At 65.7% G+C, this 21,563-nt stretch overlaps 1 protein-coding gene across 3 annotated transcripts; it reads left to right on the top strand.

The window, feature by feature from the left end:
* The first annotated feature begins 13 nt into the window (after positions 1–13).
* On the top strand, positions 14–21,054 carry LOC135310172 (proto-oncogene vav-like). Of its 3 annotated transcripts, XM_064437315.1 has the most exons (29): positions 14–105; positions 452–741; positions 1,043–3,155; positions 4,288–4,404; positions 4,492–4,550; positions 4,994–5,059; positions 5,976–6,084; positions 6,273–6,362; positions 7,074–7,142; positions 7,752–7,858; positions 8,603–8,699; positions 9,129–9,224; positions 9,747–9,815; positions 10,717–10,803; positions 11,857–11,942; positions 12,739–12,871; positions 13,696–13,805; positions 13,917–14,018; positions 14,868–14,965; positions 15,280–15,302; positions 15,417–15,462; positions 15,589–15,725; positions 16,681–16,746; positions 16,916–16,947; positions 18,267–18,383; positions 18,468–18,555; positions 18,694–18,808; positions 20,593–20,741; positions 20,833–21,054. In XM_064437315.1, exons 2-29 carry the CDS (start codon positions 692–694, stop codon positions 20,884–20,886), a joined length of 4,485 nt encoding a protein of 1,494 aa, XP_064293385.1. In that variant the 5' UTR covers positions 14–105; positions 452–691; the 3' UTR covers positions 20,887–21,054. The 3 variants fall into 3 exon arrangements, with proteins under 3 accessions (XP_064293385.1, XP_064293384.1, XP_064293386.1); XM_064437314.1 differs by lacking the exon at positions 14–105 and having other exon boundaries at positions 332–741; XM_064437316.1 differs by lacking the exon at positions 14–105 and having other exon boundaries at positions 332–3,155.
* Positions 21,055–21,563: the final 509 nt, after the last annotated feature.

The following is a 21,563-nucleotide window of genomic DNA, read 5'->3' as shown; positions in this document are numbered from 1 at the left end:
GGGGGGAGGGGAGGGGGCCGGACACCTGCGCCCACTTGGGTGGGGGGGCTGGAGAGGATCTCCCCTGGGTCCACCCGTGCCAAGGGAGTCTGGGACCCACTGTGGGTAGGTGGGGGGGGTGGGGTGGTCTCCGATGCTTGGGCCCACCTGGGTGGGGGCTGGGAACCACAGGATGCCTGGGTCCACCCCCGTGGGGGTGGGGGAGGGGCTGCCCGGACGCCTGGGTCCTTCCTCATTTCGGGGAAGGCGGCTGGCAGGGGGCCACGAGGAGTTGCAACACCCCATTGGAAGGGGGGGTGGGGGCGGGAGGGACACCGGAGGGGGGCACGCGACGGGGAATGGGGGACACCCACGACCCTCCTGGGTCATGGGGTGAGGGTGGGTAGGAGGCAGACGCCTGGGTGCCCTCCTGGACCCCTGACACCTGTGTCCCCTCCTGGACCCCTGGTAGGACCGGGACAACTGGGTGCCTTCCTGGACCCCCAGCAGGACCTGGACACCTGGGTGCCCCCCAGACCCCTGACACCTGGATCCCCTCCTGGACTCTTGGTAGGACCCAGACACCTGGGTCCCCTCTTGGACCACCCCCCGTAAGACCAGGACACCTGGGTGCCCCCTGGACACAGACACCTGGGTCCCCCCCAACACCTGGACACCGGGGTCCCCTCTTGGACCCCTCTGTAGGACCTGGATGCCTGGGTGTCCCCCGGACCAAGACACCTGGGTCCCCCCGACACCTGGGTCCCCTCTTGGACTGCGACTCCTGGGTCCCCTCCTGGACCCCTTGGTAGGACCCAGACACCTGGGTCCCCCTGACACCTGGACGCCTGGGTCCCCTCCTGGACCCCCAGTAGGACCTGGACACCGGGGTGCCCCCTGGACCCAGACACCTGGATCCCCTCCTGGACTCTTGGTAGGACCCAAACACCTGGGTCCTCTCCTGGACCCCTGGTAGGACCCGGACTCTTGGGTGTCCTGTGGACCCAGACACCTGGGTTCCCCTGACACCTGGGTCCCCTCCTGGACCCCTGGTAGGACCCAGAGGCCTGGGTCCCCCCGACACTCGGACGCCTGGGTCCCCTCTTGGACTTGGACTCCTGGTCCCCTCCTGGACCCTTGGTAGGACCCAGACACCTGGGTCTCCCCCGAGACCCTCCGACAGGTCCCTCATGGGATCCCTTGGGTCACCACACCCGGACACCTGGGCCCCTCGTGGGACCCTTGGTGCGGGTGCAGGACCCAGACACCTGCGTCCCCCCCGTGGGGCCCCCCCCCCACCGGAGGCTGTGACCACAGGGGGGCCCCCCCCGGGGGTGGCAGCTCCTCCCCGGCTGCCGGCGCCTGGGCGGGAAGGACCCCGGCATCCGGCACCGTGTCGACGTTCCCATTGGCCTCCGCGGCACCCTGGGGCGCAGGCGCGGCACCGCTGGCTTCCGGCACCCCCGCAAACCCCCAGGCCCGGCTGGGCCCCACCGCCACTGCTGCCCACAGCGGGTGGTCCCCGAGGCCGCCGGACCCTCCCCAGTGGGTGCACCAGGGGGAAGGAGCCCATCGGCACCTGGTCTTCTCCAGGCGTGGCGGCGGCGGCGGGAAGGAGACCTACGCCGTCCGCTTCTCACCCGCCGTGGGGCCCCATCACCGCCGGCTCCTCCCCAGACGTGGTGGCTCTTGGGGGGGGGAAGGACCCCCCGTTGCTGTGGAAGCCTCGCCAGAAGCAGTCAAAAACTCGTCTCCATCGGCTCCTCACCAGAAGTGATCCCACCAGGGCCTCGTCTCTATCGGCTGCTCCCCAGAAGCAGTTCCACAGCAGGACCTCATCTTCTGCTGCTCCTCCCCAGAACTGGTGCCACCAAGAGCCATCTCCACTGGCTGCTCCTCAGACAGCACCCCACCAGGGCCTCACCTCCATCAGCTCCTCACCAGAAGTGGTTGCACGGCAGGAACTCATCTTCTGCAGCTCCTCACCAGAAGTGGTCCCATCAGAAGCCATCTCCACTGGCTGCTCCCCAGACACCATCCCACCAGGACCCATCTCCATTGGTTCCTCCCGAGGCACCATCTCACCAGGACCCATCTCCATTGGCTGCTCCTCAGACACCATCCCACCAGGACCCATCTCCATTGGCTGCTCCCCAGACGCCATCCCACCAGGACCCATCTCCATTGGTTCCTCCCGAGGCACCATCCCACCAGGACCCATCTCCATTGGCTGCTCCCGAGGCACCATCCCACCAGGACCCATCTCCATCGGCTGCTCCTCAGACACCATCCCATCAGAACCCATCTCCACTGGCTGCTCCCCAGACACCATCCCACCAGGACCCATCTCCATTGGTTCCTCCCTAGACACCATCCCACCAGGACCCATCTCCATTGGTTCCTCCCCAGACACCATCCCACCAGGACCCATCTCCATTGGCTGCTCCTCAGACACCATCCCACCAGGACCCATCTCCATCGGTTCCTCCCTAGACACCATCCCACCAGGACCCATCTCCATTGGCTCCTCCCCAGACACCATCCCACCAGGACCCATCTCCATTGGCTGCTCCTCAGACACCATCCCACCAGGACCCATCTCCATTGGCTCCTCCCCAGACACCATCCCACCAGGACCCATCTCCATTGGCTGCTCCTCAGACACCATCTCACCAGGACCCATCTCCACTGGCTGCTCCCCAGACACCATCCCACCAGGACCCATCTCCATTGGCTCCTCCCCAGACACCATCCCACCAGGACCCATCTCCATTGGCTCCTCCCCAGACACCATCCCACCAGGACCCATCTCCATTGGCTGCTCCTCAGACACCATCCCACCAGGACCCATCTCCATCGGCTGTTCCCCAGACACCATCCCACCAGGACCCACCTCCATTGGCTCCTCCCCAGACACCACCCCAGCAGGACCCGTCTCCACTGGCGGCCGCCTCCGCCAATCAGCAGGCGCCATGGAGGCGTGGCGGCAGTGCGCCCGCTGGCTGGTGGCGGCGCGGGTGCTGCCCGCGGGGCACCGGGCGAGCAGCCCCGGGGGTCAGGTGTGGGACCTGGCGCAGGCGCTGCGGGACGGGGTGCTGCTCTGCCACCTCCTCAACGCCCTCCTGCCCCGCGCCGTGCCCCCCCGCGACATCTGTCCCCGTCCCCAGATGTCACAGGTGCGACCGGGGACAGCGACGGGGTGGGGGGTGACGGGGTGGGGGGGTGACAGCCCCAAAAAGGGGTGCGGGGTTGGTGGTTCTGGTGGGGACGGTGGGGAGAGTGACGGTGACGGGTGGTGTGAACGAGGGTGATGGCGATGATGACGATGGCGGGGATGGTGACGGCGGGGGTGGTGATGATGGTGGTGATGGTGGTGCCGATGGGGAGGATGAGGACGGTGACGACAGGGTTGATGGTGACAATGGCGGGTGGTGACGGTACCAAGTGACAATGGGGTTGGCAATGGAGATAATGATGGTGGCGACAGTGACAATGATGGGTGTGACGGTGATGTGGCGGTGGTGACGATGATGATGGTGATGATGGGAGTGACTGTTGCGGTGTCAATTGGCGCAATGTTAATGGTGACAGTGACCAAGGGGGTGACAATGACCATGACCACAACAGTGACAGTGATGATGGTGGTGCTGGTGAGGGTGACAGTGATGGTGACGGTGATGGTGATGATCATGGTGATGATGGTGGTGACAGTGATGGTGATGATCATGGTGATGATGGTGGTGCTGGTGCCAGTGAGGGTGACAGTGACGGTGACGGTGATGGTGACGGTGATGATCATGGTGGTGATGGTGGTGGTGGTGCTGGTGCCAGTGAGGGTGACGGTGATGGTGATGGTGATGATCATGGTGATGATGGTGGTGCTGGTGCCAGTGAGGGTGATGGTGATGATCATGGTGATGATGGTGGTGCTGGTGCCGGTGAGGGTGACAGTGACGGTGACGGTGATGGTGACGGTGATGATCATGGTGACGCTGGTGGTGCCGGTGCCGGTGAGGGTGACAGTGACGATCATGGTGATGATGGTGGTGCTGGTGCCAGTGAGGGTGACAGTGACGGTGACAATCGTGACGACGACGGCGATGGCTCCTACAGGGGTGACAGCGACAGTGCTGGTGACGATGATGGGGGTGACAGTGTCGATGACGGAGGCGCCGGAGGCGCCGGTGTCAATGGCGGCGACGATGGTGGTCGCAAATGGGGGAGGACGATGGAGGGGGTGGTGCCGATGGGGGCGACAGTGGGGGTGCCGATGGCGGGGGTGGTGACGGTGACACGGTGCCACCGCAGTTCCTGTGCCTGAGGAACATCCGCACCTTCCTGACCGCCTGCGCTGACAAATTCGGGCTCCCGAAGCACCGGCTCTTCGGCGCCTTCGACCTCTTCGACGTCCAGGACTTCGGCAAGGTGGGACCCGGGCGTCCGGGTCAAACCCGGGGGTCCCAGGTGTTGGCTCCCACCTCCCCCCCCCCAATGTCCCCTGTCTGTCCCCAGGTGATTGACACCCTCTCGACGCTCTCCTGGACCCCCATTGCCCAGAGCAAAGGCTTCACGTGAGTGCAGGGGACCCAGGGGTCCGGGACCCCTCCCCAAGGGACCCAGGTGTCCTGTCCCCAAGGGACCCAGGGGTCCAAGACCCAAGGGACCCAGGGGTCCAGGACCCCTCCCCAAAGGACCCAGGCATCCGGGACCCCTCCCCAAGGGACCCAGGGGTCCTGTCCCCAAGGGACCCACGGGTCCGAGACCCAAGGGACCTAGGGGTACGTGACCCCTCCCCAAGGGACCCCTCCCCAAGGGACCCAGGGGTCCGGGACCTCTCCCCAAGGGACCCAGGGGTCCTGTCCCCACGGGACCCACGGGTCTGAGACCCCTCCCCAAAGGACCCAGGCATCCGGGACCCCTCCCCAAGGGACCCAGGGGTCCTGTCCCCAAGGGACCCAGGCATCTGGGCCCCCTCCCCAAGGGTCCCAGGGGTCCGGGCTGTGTCCCCCCCCAGGCCCTTCCCTACTGAGGACTGCATTGGGGACGATGACATCTACAGTGGCCTCTCCGACCTCATCGAGTGAGTGGGGCAGGTTGGGGGGTGTGAGGGAGGTACTGGGGGGGTTGGGGTAGGGGGTGCCGGGGGCATTAAGGGGGGGACACTAGGGGGTTATTGGGGAGTATTGGGGGATATTAGAGGGGTATTAACGGCCATTAGAGGGGGTATTGGGAAGTACTGGGGGGTGAGGGGGGGAATTGGGGGGGAGTATCGGGGGGTAATGGGGGCATAGGGGGGTATTGGGGGATACTAGAGGGGTATTAAGAGTCATTACGGGGTATTAAGAGGTATCGGGGGGTACCAGGTTTATTCGGGGAGATTAAACAAGTTCCTGGGTGTGTAAGGGGTTAATAAGGGGTATGAAGGGGCATTTGGGGGGTATTAGAGGGGTACCGGGGGTATTGGGGGTCAATAGAGGGGTATTAGGGGGCATTATAGGTGAATTGGGGATATTATAGGGTTTGATGGGGGGATAGAGGGGTACCAGGGGGTATTGGGGGGCAATAGAGGGGTATTAGGGGGCGTTATAGGTGAATTGGGGATATTATAGGGTTTGAGGGGGGATAGAGGGGTACCAGGGGGTATTGGGGGGCAATAGAGGGGTATTAGGGGGCATTATAGGTGAATTGGGGATATTATAGGGTTTGAGGGGGGGTAGAGGGGTACCAGGGGGTATTGGGGGGCAATAGAGGGGTGTCAAGGGTATTAGATGGGTACGGGGGCTGGTGCAGGTATTTAAGGGGTACCAGGGGGTATTGGGATATCAGGGGAGTACCGGGGGGTTGGGGTGTATTACAGGGGTATCGGGGGGCATTAGGAGGTATTAGGTGATATTAAAGGAGTTCCGGGGGAATTAGCGGAACACCCGGGGGGTATTTGGGAGGATCTGGGGGGATTTGGGGTGCGGGGGTCGGGCTACAAGGCTGTCCCCACGCAGCGACACAGCGGAGGAGGACGATGAGCTCTACGACTGCGTCGAGGCCGAAGGGGACGACGGAGACGACATCTACGAGGACCTGATGAGGGTGGAGGCCCCCCCGGCTATGGTGGGTCCCCTCCCGGAGACCTGGGGGTCCCCCCCCACCCAGGTCCCCGCACCCCCTCCCAGATGCTTGGCTTTCCTCTGGATTCCTGGGTCCCTCCCAGATATCGGGGACCCCCCCCCCGGGTGCCTGGGTCCCCCCGGGATGCTGGGGTCCCCCCCCCGGACACCCGGGTCCCGCTGTCCCCGCAGAAGGTGGAGGTGGATCGGAGGTTCTGCTGCCTCCAGGAGCTGAGGCAGACGGAGGAGAAGTACACCGAGACCCTCGAGTCCATCTGCCAGGTGGGATGGGGGCGTGGGGGCACCCCATGGGGGGCGTGGGGGGACATGGGGGTCATGGGGGACATGGGGGACATGGGGGTCATGGGGGACATGGGGGGACATGGGGGGACATGGGGTTCATGGAAGGATTATGGAGGACATGGGGGACATGGGGGGGTCATGGGGGACATGGGGGAACATGGGGGGACATGGGGGTCATGGAAGGATTATGGAGGACATGGGGGTCATGGGGGACATGGGGGGGTCATGAGGGACATGGGGGAACATGGGGGGACATGGGGGGACATGGGGGTCATGGGGTCATGGAAGGATTATGGGGGACATGGGGGGACATGGGGGGACATGGGGGGACATGGGGTTCATGGAAGGATTATGGGGGACATGGGGGTCATGGGGGACATGGGGGGTCATGGAGGACATGGGGGGTCATGGGGGACATGGGGGTCATAGGGGACATGGGGGTCATGGGGGACATGGGGGGTCATGGAGGACATGGGGGTCATGGGGGACATGGGGGTCATGGGGGACATGGGGGGGCCATGGGGGGTCATGGGGGGACATCGGGGGTCATGGGGGGACATGGGGGACACTGGGGAAATGGGGGACACGGAGGGACATGGGGGGACATGGCGGGACACGGGGACAGGGACAGGGTCCCCCAGTATCCCCAGTACCCCTTCCCAGTGCTCCCAGTAACCCCAGTACCCACAGCACTTCCTGCGGCCGCTGCGGCACTTCCTGCAGCCCCAAGACCTTGAGAGCATCTTCATCAACATTGAGGTGACCCCAGTAACCCCCAGTGCCCCCAGTAACCCATCCCACTGCTCCCAGTAATGCCCCCAGGGCTCCCAGTGCTCCCAATAACCCCCAGTAACCCCTCCCACTCCTCCCAGTAATGCCCCCAGGGCTCCCAGTGCTCCCAATAACCCCCAGTAACCCCTCCCACTCCTCCCAGTAATGCCCAGTAACCCTTCCCACTCCTCCCAGTAATGCCCCCAGGGCTCCCAGTGCTCCCAATAACCCCCAGTAACCCCTCCCACTCCTCCCAGTAATGCCCCCAGGGCTCCCAGTGCTCCCAATAACCCCCAGTAACCCCTCCCACTCCTCCCAGTAATGCCCCCAGGGCTCCCAGTGCTCCCAATAACCCCCAGTAACCCCTCCCACTCCTCCCAGTAATGCCCAGTAACCCCTCCCACTCCTCCCAGTAATGCCCCCAGGGCTCCCAGTGCTCCCAATAACCCATCCCACTGCTCCCAGTAACACCCCAAAGCTCCCACTCCTCCCAGTAACCCCAGTACGGGGTGCTGGGAGGGTCTGGGGGTCTTGGGGAGGGTCCTGGGGGGTGGGGGTCCCCCTCTTTCTGTGGGTCACCCCCCCGCCCCCCCACAGGAGCTGCTGCAGCTGCACCGGCTCTTCCTGGGGGAGCTGCGGGGGGCACTGGGAGGGTCGGGGGGGGCCCGCGGGCTGCCCCCCCTCTTCCTCGCCTACAAGGAGAGGTGAGGGGTACTGGGGGGTCCTGGGGGCAATGGTGGGGGGGTCCAGGAGAGCACTGGGGGGGCCTGGGGGCCTGGAGGTGGGCACTGGGAGGGTCTGGGGGGGCAATGGGGGGTCCGGGGGGGGGGTTCGGGGGGGCACTGAGGGGCCTGGAGGGGGGGACTGGGAGGGTCTGAGGGGGCAATGGGGGGTCCTGGGAGGGTTCAGGGGGGGCACTGGGGGGGCCGGGGGCCCTGGAGGGGGGGACTGGGAGGGTCTGGGGGGGGCAATGGGGGGTTCTGGAGGGGTCCGGGGGGGGGCGTTGGGGGTCCTTGGAGGGTCCTGAGGGGCCCAATGGGTGTGCAGGGGATGAGGCACATTTTTGGGTCCGTTTTGGTCCAATGATCCATTTTGGGGCCAATTTTTGATCCATTTTTGGCCGAATAAGGGTTTATTTTGGGCCCTGTTTCAGGTCTGATTTTGAGCCTAATTCCATTCATTTGTGGTCTAACTTCAGGTCAACTTTGGGGGCAATTCTGTCCATTTTGGGTCTGATCTCAGCTCCAATCCTGTCCATTTTTGGTCCAACTTCAGGTCCATTTTGGGGCCATTTCTGCCTATTTTGGGTGCAATTTCAGGTCCATTGTGGGTCTATCCTGGTCTGAGTCGGGGTCTGGGGTCGGATCCGATTTTGGCTCGGTTTAGGGTAGGTTCCGGCTGCATTTTGGGTGGGTTCAGGTGGATTTGGGTGGTTTCCATCCCCGCAGGTTCCTGCTCTACGGCCGCTACTGCAGCCAGGTGGAAGCGGCCGCCCGGCGCCTCGACCAGCTCGCGACCAGCACCGACCTCCGCATGAAGCTGCAGGTGGGCCCGGATACCTGGGACCCCTCCCCAACCCCACCCCCCGAGCACTCCCATCTCCCCAACCCCCCCAACCCCCCCCCCCCCCCCACCCTCTGCATGAAGCTGCAGGTGGGCTTGGCTGGCCTGGGTCCCCTCCATGGGACACCCTGACCCCTCCCAGGACCCCTGGGACTCCCCCAGTCCTCCTGGAATCCCCCCCAGACCCTCCCAGTCCACCCCGGGACCCCCCTGGTCCCCCCCATCCCTTATAACCCTCTGTCCCCCCCCACCCGTGACCCCTTTGACTCCCCCAGTCCCCCCGTGACCCCCATGTCCCCCAGACCTTCCCAGTCCCCATGAGCCCAATGACCCCTTCTGACCCCATGACCCCCATGACCCCCATGACCCCCATGACCCCCCGTGACCCCCATGACCCCCGTGACCCCCCAGGAGTGCTCCCAACGAGCCAACAACGGGCGCTTCTCCCTGAGGGACCTCCTGATGGTGCCGATGCAGCGGGTGCTCAAGTACCACCTCTTGCTCCAGGTCCGCTCACCGGGGCACGCTGGGTCCCCTGGGGGGGGTGTCCCCTGGGGGGGGGGTCACCTGGGGGGGTGGGGGTCGCCTGGGTCCCCTGGGGTACGCCTGGGTCCCCTGGGGGGGGTGTGTCACCAGGGGGGCATCACCTGGGGAGGGAGGGGGTCACCTGGGTCCCCTGGGGTACGCCTGGGTCCCCTGGGGGGGGTGTGTCACCAGGGGGACGTCACCTGGGGAGGGAGGGGGTCACCTGGGTCCCCTGGGGGGGTCACCTGGGGGGGGGGGTCACCTGGGTCCCCTGGGGGGGGTCACCTGCGGGGGTCCCCTGGGGAGGGAGGGGGTCCCCTGGGGAGGGAGGAGACACCTGGAGAGGAGGGGTCCCCTGGGGAGGGAGGGGGTCACCTGGGTCCTATGGGGAGGGGGGCCCTGGATCCCATCAACGGGGTGTTGCTGGGGTCCCTTGGGGGCGCCGGGTGCCTGGGTCCCTGCCGGGTGGGGGGGGATGGGACACCCCTGACCCCCGACTCCCAGGAGCTGGTGAAGCTGACCCCGGAGCCGGCCGAGAGGGATCGGCTGCGGGTGGCCCTGGATGCCATGAGGGTGGGTCCTGGGGGGTCTTGGTGGCTCCTGGAAGGGGTCCAGGAGGCTTGGGGAGGATCGTAGGGGGTCTCGGAGTGGTCGGGGGGGGCCTGGGAATGTTTGGAGGGGTCTTGGGGGATCCTGGAGGGTCTTGGAGGGGTCCTGAGGGGTCTCTGGAGGATCCTGGGGGGACTTGGGGGGTTCTGAGGAGGTCCTGGGGCTCTTGGAAGGGTCCTGGCTGGTCTTGGGGGGGTTCTGAGGGGTCCTGGGGAGATTCTGGGGGGGTCTTGGAGGGTTCTGAGAGGCTTGTGGGGGTCTTGGAGGGGTTCTGGGAGGTCTTGGGGTGATCCTGAGGGGAGCCTGGCATTCTTGGAGGGGTCTTGAGGGGTCTCTGGAGGGTCCTGGGGGACTTGGGGGGTTCTGAGGAAGTCCTGGGGCTCTTGGAGGGGTCCTGGGGGGTCTAGGGGGGGTCTTGGGGGGGTTCTGGGGGTCTTGAAGGGGTTCTGGGGAGATTCTGGGGCGTCTTGGAGGGTTCTGAGGGGCTTATGGGGGTCTTGGAGGCATTCTGGGCTGTTTGGGGGGACCTGGGGGGTCTTAGGAGGGTCCTGAGGGGCTTGTCTTGGGTTCTGGGTGGTCCTGGGGGTCTTTGAGGGGCCCTGGGCTGTTTGGGGGGACCTGGGGGGTCTCGGGAGGGTCCTGAGGGGCTTCTTTTGGGTTGTGGGTGGTCCTGACAGGGTCTTGGGGTATTCGGGGAGGTCTGGGGGTGCTGGGGGAAATGTGGGTGCCCTCGGGCGGTATTTGGGGTTTCCTGAGGGGGTCTTTGGGTTCAGGGGGGTATTTGAGCACCAAGGGAGGCTGGAGGGTATTGGGGGGTCCCCAGGTGGGCTGGGGGTTCGGGGGTGCCTAACTGGTGCCCCCCCAGGACCTGGCGCAGTGCGTGAACGAGGTCAAACGGGACAACGAGACCCTGAAGCAGCTCACGAGTGTCCAGCTCTGCCTCCACAACATGGTGGGGACCCCCCGATCCCCCCCCCCCTCCGACCCCCCCCAACCCTCCCCTGGGACCCTCGAACCACCCTGTGCCACCCCCAAACTGCCCCAGCTCCCCCTGCACCCCCAGACCCTCCCTAATCTTCCTGAGTGTCCATCTCCACAACGTGGCGGGGATCCCGCCAGCCCCCCCAAACCCCTCCAGCATCCCTGGGACCCCCCCCCATGTCCCCCCATATCCCCCATATCCCCCATGTCCCCCCAAAACCCCCATGTCCCGCCCAAACCCCCATATCCCCCATGTCTCCCCGAACCCCCATGTCCCCCCAAACCCCCATGTCCCCCCAAACCCTCATGTCCCCCCAAACCCCCCTGTCCCCCCAAACCCTCATGTCCCCCCAAAACCCCCTTGTTCCCCATGTCCCCCCAAACCCCCCTGTCCCCCCATGTCCCCGATGTCTTCCCCCAAACCCCCATGTCCCCCCAAACCCCCATGTCCCCCCAAAACCCCCTTGTTCCCATGTCCCCCCAAACACCCCTGTCCCCCCCAAACCCCCATGTCCCCCTGAACACCCATGTCCTCCCCAAAACCCCCATGTCCCCCCCGAGCACCCATGTCCCCCCAGACTCCCGTGTTCCCCCCCGAACTCCCATGTCCCCCCAAACCCCCATGTCCCCCCAAACCCCCCTGTCCCCCCATATCCCCCATGTCCCCCCCAAACCCCCATGTCCCCCATGTCCTCCCCCAGCCCCCATATCCCCCATGTCCCCCCCAAACCCCCATGTCCCCCCAAACACCCCTGTCCCCCCATGTCCCCCATGTCCTCCCCCAACCGCCATATCCCCCATGTCCCCCCCAAACGCCCATGTCCCCCCTGAACCCCCATGTCCCCCATGTCCTCCCCCAGCCCCCATATCCCCCATGTCCCCCCCAAACCCCCATGTCCCCCCAAACCCCCATGTCCCCCCATATGGCGCAAGTCCCCCCATGTCCCCCCATCCCCCCTCTGTCCCTGCCCCCCGCCGTGTCCCCCCACCCCCCTCCCCACATCCCTGCTGATCTCCGGCACAGCCGCAGTCCCTGGCGCAGTTCGGGCGCCCCAAAATCGACGGAGAGCTGAAGGTCTCCAGCACCGAGCGGCGCTCCAAGGTGGACAGGTGGGACAGGGCGAGGGGCACCACGGGGACACATGGGGACACCACGGGGACACCACGAGGACACCCACGGGGACACCACAGGAACATGGGGACACCCGTGGGAAACCATGGGGACACTCACAGGGACATGGGGACACCACAGGAACATAGAGACACCCATGGGGACACCACAAGGACACCATAGGGACATGGGAACACCACAAGAACATGGGGACACCCATGGGGACACCACAAGGACACCATGGGGACACCACAAGAACCTGGGGACACCCATGGGGACACCACGGGGAGACCCATGGAGACACGGGAGCACCACAGGAACATGGAGACACCCATGGGGACACCATAAGGACACCATGGGGACACCCCAAGAACGTGGGGACACCCATGGGGACACCACAAGGACACCATGGGGACATGGGAACACCACAAGAACCTGGGGACACCCATGGGGACACCACAAGGACACCGTGGGGACATGGGAACACCCCAAGAACGTGGGGACACCCATGGGGACACCACAGAAACATCATGGGAACATCACTTGGACATGAGGAAAACAGGGGGGTGGGGACAGACACCTTGGGGACACGGAGACACCACAGGGACACCATGGGGACGTGGGAAAGCAGGGACCCCCCATCAGGAGACCCACAGGGACATAATGGTGGGAACACAGGAACACTTTGGGGGCACCCTTGTCGCAGAACAGGGGTCACTCCAGGGCAGCGGTGGGGACACCCTGAGGCACGCGGTGGCCTTGGGAACCCAGCGCCACCCCCATCCCTGTCCCCAGGTACGGCTTCCTCCTGGACAAGGCCCTGATCATCTGCAAGCGCCGTGGGGACTCCTACGAGGCCAAAGACGTTGTGGACCTGCAGAGCCACCAGCTGCGGGACAGTGGCCTCGGCCCCCGTGATGGCAAGAAGGTACCCTGGGACCCACGTGTCCTGGTGGGCCCAAGTGTCCAGGTCCTTGGTGGACCTATTGAAGCCTGGTGGACCCATGTGTCTGGTTCCCAGTGGCCCCAGGTGTCCTCTTCCCAGTGAACCCCGGCATCCAGATCTGGTAGATCCCATCATCCCAGTCCCTGGTGGACACAAGGGTCCGGGTCTGGTGGATCCCATCATCCCAGTCCCTGGTGGACACAAGTAGCCGGGTCTGGTGGATCCCATCATCCCAGTCCCTGGTGGACGCAAGTGTCTGGGTCTGGTGGATCCCATCATCCCAGTCCCTGGTGGACACAAGTAGCCGGGTCTGGTGGATCCCATCATCCCAGTCCCTGGTGGACGCAAGTGTCTGGGTCTGGTGGATCCCATCATCCCAGTCCCTGGTGGACGCAAGTGTCTGGGTCTGGTGGATCCCATCATCCCAGTCCCTGGTGGACACAAGGGTCCGGGTCTGGTGGATCCCATCATCCCAGTCCCTGGTGGACACAAGGGTCCAGGTCTGGTGGATCCCATCATCCCAGTCCCTGGTGGACACAAGGGTCCAGGTCTGGTGGATCCCATCATCCCAGTCCCTGGTGGACACAAGGGTCCAGGTCTGGTGGATCCCATCATCCCAGTCCCCAGTGGACACAAGTGGCCGGGTCTGGTAGATCCCATCATCCCCTGATGGACACAAGTGCCCGGGTCCTTAGAAGACTTGCTGAAGCGTGGTTGCCCAGGACTGCGGTGCCGGTGGCCCCAGGCGTCCGGGTGACCATGAACCCAGGCGTTGGGGTGCCACTGAGCCCCACCCATGCCCGCAGTGGACCCACACCTTCCTGCTCATCGACACGGCCGGGCTACAGGGCTACGAGCTCTTCTTCAAGACCCGTGAGCTGAAGAAGAAGTGGCTGGAGCAGTTCGAGATGGCCCTGTAGGTGCCCCTGCACCCAGGGGTGGGGGGGACTTGCCCCACCGAGGGTTGGGGGGCCCCAGGAGGGCCAATTTACCCCCACCAGACCCAGGTCCCCCCATCTCTTGCCAGCTCCAACATCTTCCCCGAGCACGCCCTGGCCGACGGGCACGACTTCCAGATGTTCTCCTTTGAGGACACCACGTCCTGCAAGGCCTGCCAAATGTTGCTGAGGTAGGACCCCAAAATTACGTCTCCCACTCTCCTGGGGAGACAACGGGCGACCACGTGACCTGGGAGATGGGGTTGGGGTCCTCTGGGAAAAGGGGATGCCCCAGGCATTGATTGGAGGTGGGGTGAGGTCTTCATGGGTCAAGCCCTTGGGTGAGTCGAGGCCAAGGTGGGTCAAGCTCTGAGTTGGGATAGGATTGGGTAGGTTGAGTCTTGGGTAAGCCAAGGTCAAGGTGGGTCAAGTCTTGAGTGGGTTGAGGCCTGGGTGCATCAGGGAGCTGATGGGTCAAGCCCTGAGCAGCCCCAAGGCCAAGGTGGGTCAAGGGTTGGGTGGAGGTCAAGGTGGGTCAAGGGTTGGGTGGAGGATGACAAGGTGGGTCAAGGGTTGGGTGGAGGTCAAGGTGGGTCAAGGGTTGGGTGGAGGATGACAAGGTGGGTCAAGGGTTGGGTGGAGGTCAAGGTGGGTCAGGGGTTGGGTGGAGGATGACAAGGTGGGTCAAGGGTTGGGTGGAGGCCAAGGTGGGTCAAGGGTTGGGTTGAGAACAACAAGGTGGGTCAAGACCAGTGTGGGTCAAGGCCTGGGTAGGTTGAGTCCTGGGTGGGCCATGGCCAAGCTGGGTCAATCCCTGGGTGGATTAAAACCACGGTGGGTTGATGCTGGTGGAGCCAAAGCCAACATGGGCCAAGAACCTGGTGGGTCAGGAACTGGCTTGTCCCTCAGCCAGGTGGGTCTAGGACTGGGTCAGTCCTGGGTGGGCCAAGGTGTGTGGGTGCTGGTGGGCCAATGGGTGCCCCCTCACGCTGACCGTGACCCTGTGTGTGTCCCCCCCCCATGTCCGGGTGTCCCCACAGGGGCACCTTCTACCAAGGGTACCGCTGCAGCCGGTGCAGGGCCCCCGCGCACAAGGAGTGTCTGGGGCGGCTGGGGACCTGCAGCAGGGGCGGCGCCGGTGAGAGGCATTATGGGGTGGCGGGGGGGGGGACGGGGGGCGTCGTGGGAGGGCGAGAGGATCGTGGCGGTATGGGGGAGCGGGGCGCTGTGGGGCTGGGGAAGCGGGTCGTTGGGGGATACAAAATGGCTGACACGGAGCAGGGCACTGCAGCAAGGTTTTCAGGGATTGGCTGGGCCCAGGTGGAGCTGGGCATTATGGGATACCCTAACGAGGGCAACCCGCCCCCACAGGAGCCTAATTAGCACCAAGCATTAATCAGGGAAGGGGTTAAATACCCCCAACTAACGAGTATTTCCTCTTCCACCCCACAGATTCAGGCTCTGGCACAAGGAAGGTAACAGCAATGGGTTAAAATGGACTAAAAAACCCCAAATTTGGGAGCGTGGGGAGGTCTCGGGGGGCTTCGTGACCCTCCCTGGGGTTAACCGGGGGTCTCGTTGCTCCCCAGAACAAGTCGCAGCGGCCGGCCCCCGAGAAGAAGAGGGGAGACCTGGGTGAGGACGACATGCGGGGCCCCCATGCCTGGGTCGTCGTTTTTAGAGGGGGGCAGAGGGGGTGTCTGTGCCCCAGATGCTGGGGTTCGCCCCCCCCGCCCCCCCATCACGTGTCCCCCCTTCCAGGGTTGCCCAAGATGGAGGCGAGCCAGCCCTACAGCGGCGTCCCGCCACCGCCGGGGGCCCTGGGTCCCGCCCTGCGCCTCAGCCCTGGGGACGTCGTGGAGGTCACCGTGGCCGAGGCCGAGCAGCTCTGGTGGCAGGTGGGGCCGGGACCACCATGGCCATACTGGGATGGGCCTCTGCGATGGGGCCAGGCCACCATGGCCGTACTGGGATGGGCCTCCGCGATGGGGCCGGGACCACCATGGCCGTACTGGGATGGGCCTCCGCGATGGGGCCAGGCCACCATGGCCGTACTGGGATGGGCCTCCGCGATGGGGCCCCCCATCATGGCCGTACTGGGATGGGCCTCCGCGATGGGGCCAGGCCACCATGGCCGTACTGGGATGGGCCTCCACGATGGGGCCCCCCATCATGGCCGTACTGGGATGGGCCTCCGCGATGGGGCCAGGCCATCATGGCCATACTGGGATGGGCCTCCGCGATGGGGCCCCCCATCATGGCCGTACTGGGATGGGCCTCCGTGATGGGGCCAGGCCACCGTGGCCGTACTGGGATGGGCCTCCACGATGGGGCCAGGCCATCATGGCCATACTGGGATGGGCCTCCGCGATGGGGCCAGGCGATCATGGCCGTACTGGGGTGGGCCTCCGCGATGGGGCCGGGACCACCATGGCCGTACTGGGATGGGCCTCCGTGATGGGGCCAGGCCACCACGGCCGTACTGGGATGGGCCTCCACGATGGGGCCCCCCATCATGGCCGTACTGGGATGGGCCTCCGCGATGGGGCCAGGCCACCGTGGCCGTACTGGGATGGGCCTCTGCGATGGGGCCAGGCCATCATGGCCGTACTGGGTTGGGCCTCCGCGATGGGGCCAGGCCATCATGGCTGTACTGGGATGGGCCTCCGCGATGGGGCCGGGACCACCATGGCCGTACTGGGATGGGTCTCTGCTATGGGGCCCCCCCAATGGTGGCCGCTGGACCCCCATGATGGGGCTGGACCCCCCCTGGCCAGGCTGGACCCCCGTGGTCCTTCCAGCCCCCCTGGGGCGTGGGGGGACCCCCATGGCCCCACGGTCTTTCATCCCCAGGGCAGGAACGTGGCCAACGGTGACCTGGGCTGGTTCCCTTGCGCCGTCGTCAGACCCTTCGTCTGCGTGAGTGTGGGGACCCCAAAACATCCCTGGGAGCCCCCCCACCCCGCCCTGATGTCCCCAAGATGTTTGGGGTGTCCTGGGATTTGTTGGGGGGGGGTGTCTGTGGGATACGGGGAGGGGTCTGTCTGTCCCCCCCCCCTTCATCCCCAACTCTGCTTCTCTCCCCCAGGTGCCCCTGCCGGATCTCTCTGTCTACCCCTGGTTGGTGTTGAGGCCCCCTCCCCATTGCCCCTGGGGCACCCCAAATCTTCCTCTGGGCTCCCACAGCTCCTGGGGACCCCCCCCAGTCCTCCCCCAGGGTCACCCTGAATCCCCCAGCACCCTATGAATCATCCTCTGGCGCCCCTCTCCTTCCTGGGGTCACCCCAAATCTCCCCCCAGGGTCACCTCACCCTTCCTGGGGTCACCCTATATCCTCCAGGACCCCCCCCCATCCCTTTCTCGGGTCCTTTATCCTTCCTGTAGTTACCCCATGGTTCCAAGGGCCCCCCCAGATCCCTCCTGTTGTCCCCCATCCCTCCTGGTTCACCCCAAATCCTCCTCCAGAGTCACCCCGTAGCCTCCATGTCCCCCCCAAATCCTCCCCACGTCCTTCACCCTTCCGGGGGCTCCTCAGGTCCTTCCCGAGGGCCCCACCAATCCTTTCTCAGGGACCCCCCTCCCTCTGGGATCACCCCCAATCCTCTCCTGAGCTCTCCATCCTTCCTGGACCCCCCCCCAAATCCTCAGGGTCACCCCCTTGGCATCAGGGCCCCTTCTGAACCCCTCGTCCTTCTTGTGATCACCCCATAACTCTCCCCCCCCCGCCCAAATTCTCCCTGAGGGGTTCCTCACCCTCCTGGTGCCCCCCCCCAAATCCTTCATCCGGGTTGCCCCATAGCCCCCAGCCCCCCACCCCAAATTCTCCCCCAGGGGTTCCTAAGCCTCCTGGTGCCCCCCCCCCAAATCCTTCATCCGGGTTGCCCCATAGCCCCCAGCCCCCCACCCCAAATTCTCCCCCAGGGGTTCCTCACCCTCCTGGTGCCCCCCCCCAAATCCTTCATCTAGGTTGCCCCATAGCCCCCAGCCCCCCACCCAAATTCTCCCCGAGGGGTTCCTAACCCTCCTGGTGCCCCCCCCCAATCCTTCATCCAGGTTGCCCCCTAGCCCCCAGCCCCCCACCCCAAATTCTCCCCGAGGGGTTCCTCACCCTCCTGGTGCCCCCCCCCAAATCCTTCATCCGGGTTGCCCCATAGCCCCCAGCCCCCCGCCCCAAATTCTCCCCGAGGGGTTCCTCACCCTCCTGGTGCCCCCCCCCCCCAAATCCTTCATCCGGGTTGCCCCATAGCCCCCAGCCCCCCACCCCATATTCTCCCCGAGGGGTTCCTCACCCTCCTGGTGCCCCCCCCCAATCCTTCATCCAGGTTGCCCCCTAGCCCCCAGCTCCCCCTCCCTCCCCCAAATCCCTTCGCACCGCCCCCAGGGAGGGTGAGGGGGGGTGTCAGTTTGGGGGCTCAGGACCCCCACCCCGTAATGCCCAGGTACGCCGGTCCCATGGAGCGGGGGGAGGCCGAGCAGCTCCTGATGCCCCGCTCCGACGGCGCCTTCCTGGTGCGGCAGCGGGTGAAGGACGCCGGCGAATTCGCCATCAGCATCAAGTAGGGACCAAGGACACCTTTGGGGTGGGGGGGGACAAGGTGGGGGGGCCTCGGCTCAGCCCACCGCATCCCTCCCCCCCCCAGGTACCGCGGGGAGGTGAAGCACATCAAGGTGATGACGGCGGAGGGGCTCTATCGCATCACCGAGAAGAAGGCGTTCAAGGGGCTGGTGGTGAGCACTGGAGACCCCCTTCTCTGCCCCCCTCCCAAAGCCCCCCGGCCCCCAACCCAGATCTCGGGGTCGTTCCCCCCCCCCGCCACGGGGGCTGAGGGCTGGTGGTGACCCGGGGCTCGACCGCGCCGCCCGCAGGAGCTGGTGGAGTTTTACCAGCGCAGCTCGCTCAGGGATTGCTTCAAAGCCCTCGACACGGCGCTTGTGGTGCCTTTCAAGGAGCCCGAGAGCCGGGCTGGGCCCCGGCCACCTGGTAGGGGTGGGGCGAGGTGGGGGGGGGTGGAGGCTGTGGGGTGGAGGCCGTGGGGTGGAGGTGGCGGGTGGGTGGGATGGAGGCCGTGGGGTGGAGGCGGTGGGTGGGTGGGATGGAGGCCGTGGGGTGGAGGCAGTGGGTGGGTGGGATGGAGGCAGTGGGGTGGAGGCGGTGGGTGGGTGGGATGGAGGCGGTGGGGTGGAGGCGGTGGGTGGGTGGGATGGAGGCCGTGGGGTGGAGGCAGTAGTGGGATGGAGGCAGTGGGTGGGATGGAGGCGGTGGGTGGGTGGGATGGAGGCCGTGGGGTGGAGGCGGTGGGTGGGTGGGATGGAGGCAGTGGGGTGAAGGCGGTGGGTGGGTGGGATGGAGGCCGTGGGGTGGAGGCGGTGGGTGGGTGGGATGGAGGCCGTGGGGTAGAGGCGGTGGGTGGGTGGGATGGAGGCAGTGGGTGGGATGGAGGCGGTGGGTGGGTGGGATGGAGGCAGTGGGGTGGAGGCGGTGGGTGGGTAGGATGGAGGCCATGGGGTGGAGGCAGTAGTGGGATGGAGGCAGTGGGTGGGATGGAGGCAGTGGGTGGGATGGAGGCGTTGGGTGGGTGGGATGGAGGCAGCAGGTGGGATGGAGGCCATGGGTGGGATGGAGGCAGCGGTGGGATGGAGGCCATGGGTGGGATGGAGGCAGCGGTGGGATGGAGGCAGCAGGTGGGATGGAGGCCATGGGTGGGATGGAGGCCATGGATGGGATGGAGGCCATGGGTGGGATGGAGGCAGCGGTGGGATGGAGGCAGCGGGTGGGATGGAGGCAGCAGGTGGGATGGAGGCCATGGGTGGGATGGAGGCCATGGGTGGGATGGAGGCAGCGGATGGGATGGAGGCCATGGGTGGGATGGAGGCAGCGGTGGGATGGAGGCAGCAGGTGGGATGGAGGCCATGGGTGGGATGGAGGCAGCGGGTGGGATGGAGGCCATGGGTGGGATGGAGGCCATAGGATGGAGGGAGCGGGTGGGATGGAGGGAGCGGGTGGGATGGAGGCCATGGGTGGGATGGAGGCAGCAGGTGGGATGGAGGCAGCGGGTGGGATGGAGGCAGCAGGTGGGATGGAGGCAGCGGGTGGGATGGAGGCCATGGGTGGGATGGAGGCAGCGGTGGGATGGAGGCAGCAGGTGGGATGGAGGCCATGGGTGGGATGGAGGCAGCGGGTGGGATGGAGGCCATGGGTGGGATGGAGGCCATAGGATGGAGGCTGCGGGTGGGATGGAGGGAGCGGGTGGGATGGAGGCCATGGGTGGGATGGAGGCAGCGGGTGGGATGGAGGCCATGGGTGGGATGGAGGCAGCGGGTGGGATGGAGGCCATGGGTGGGATGGAGGCAGCGGGTGGGATGGAGGCAGCAGGTGGGATGGAGGCAGTGGTGGGATGGACACGGCGGGGTCGTCCTCCTTGGGCCGTGGTTGAGAGGACCGGCTGGGGGGGGGGGGCAGTTGAGTCACAGGGGTGGGACAAGGCCAACGGGTGAGTCAAGGGACCGGTTGAGGCCGAGGAACAGCCTTGGGGGGGGGTCGAGGGGGACAAACGGCGAAGGGAATAAGCTGAAGGGACGGGGACGAGGCGGGGACTCGAGTCGTGGGGTCAAGTCATTGGCGATGGCCAAGGGATGGGTCGAGGGAAGGGCCGTAGGGCAGACGAGGGGGCATAAAAGGCCATGAGGACCCCGTGGAGGGGACCTGGATGACCATGGGGGATGACCTGGGGGACTTGTCCGTCCGTCCATCCGTCCCCTCCCCAGGAGCCGTGCGCAGCTTTGGTTCGGCCAAAGCCCGCTACGACTTCTGCGCCCGGGACCGGACGGAGCTGACGCTGCGGGAAGGCGACATCGTCCGTGTCCTCAGCAAGAAGGGCCACCCGGGCTGGTGGAAAGGAGAGATCTACGGGCGGGTACGAGCCCTTCCCCACCACAGGGTCCCCGGCCGCCCCCCACCCCTCCCCAAAGCTCCTCACACCTTCTCCCAATGTGTCCTTCTCCCAGGTTGGGTGGTTCCCCGCAAACTACGTGGAGGAAGATTACTCGGAGTATTGCTGACCATGGGCCCGCGCCCCATCCCACCCACCACCTCCAGTCCCACCACCGGTGTCCCCCCAGCAGCCACCACGACCCTCCCCACCATCCCCCCCCCCTCCACCCCATTAATTTATGCCTCTTCCAGCCCAGCAGGGGCAATAAACGAGGAAGAGGATGAGCTGCGGGGTTGGATTTGGTGGGAAGGGACGCAACCGTCCAGGTGGGGGCCAAGGCCATGGGGTGGGTTTTTCTAGGAAGGGAAAGAGGCCGTGGGCGGACGATGAGGTCACGGTTGTGCAATCGGTTTCCCTGGGAACGAACTCGGGTGTCCGGGCAGGGACGAGGCCGTGGGGTCGGTGTCTGTGGGGAGGGACCCAAACATCTGGGCAGGGACGAGGCCGTGGGGTCGGTGTCTGTGGGGAGGGACCCAAACACCTGGGCAGGGACGAGGCCGTGGGGTCGGTGTCTGTGGGGAGGGACCCAAACATCTGGGCAGGGACGAGGCCGTGGGGTCGGTGTCTGTGGGGAGGGACCCAAACACCTGGGCAGGGACGAGGCCGTGGGGGTCGGTGTCTGTGGGGAGGGACCCAAACATCTGGGCAGGGACGAGGCCGTGGGGGTCGGTGTCTGTGGGGAGGGACCCAAACATCTGGGCAGGGACGAGGCCGTGGGGTCGGTGTCTGTGGGGAGGGACCCAA

This window comes from Phalacrocorax carbo, chromosome 30, assembly GCF_963921805.1.
Source record: "Phalacrocorax carbo chromosome 30, bPhaCar2.1, whole genome shotgun sequence".
Classification (NCBI taxonomy): Eukaryota; Metazoa; Chordata; class Aves; order Suliformes; family Phalacrocoracidae; genus Phalacrocorax; species Phalacrocorax carbo.
This window is presented reverse-complemented; position numbering and strand designations above follow the sequence as displayed.

Coding starts and splice junctions, on each gene's coding strand:
- LOC135310172 (XM_064437315.1), top strand. CDS start 692: ATGCCTGGGTGTCCCCCGGACCAAGACACCTGGGTCCCCCCGACACCT. Junction 11,943..12,738: donor CGGCGCTCCAAGGTGGACAG/GTGGGACAGGGC, acceptor CCCTGTCCCCAG/GTACGGCTTCCTCCTGGACA. Junction 18,556..18,693: donor AGGCGTTCAAGGGGCTGGTG/GTGAGCACTGGA, acceptor CGCCGCCCGCAG/GAGCTGGTGGAGTTTTACCA.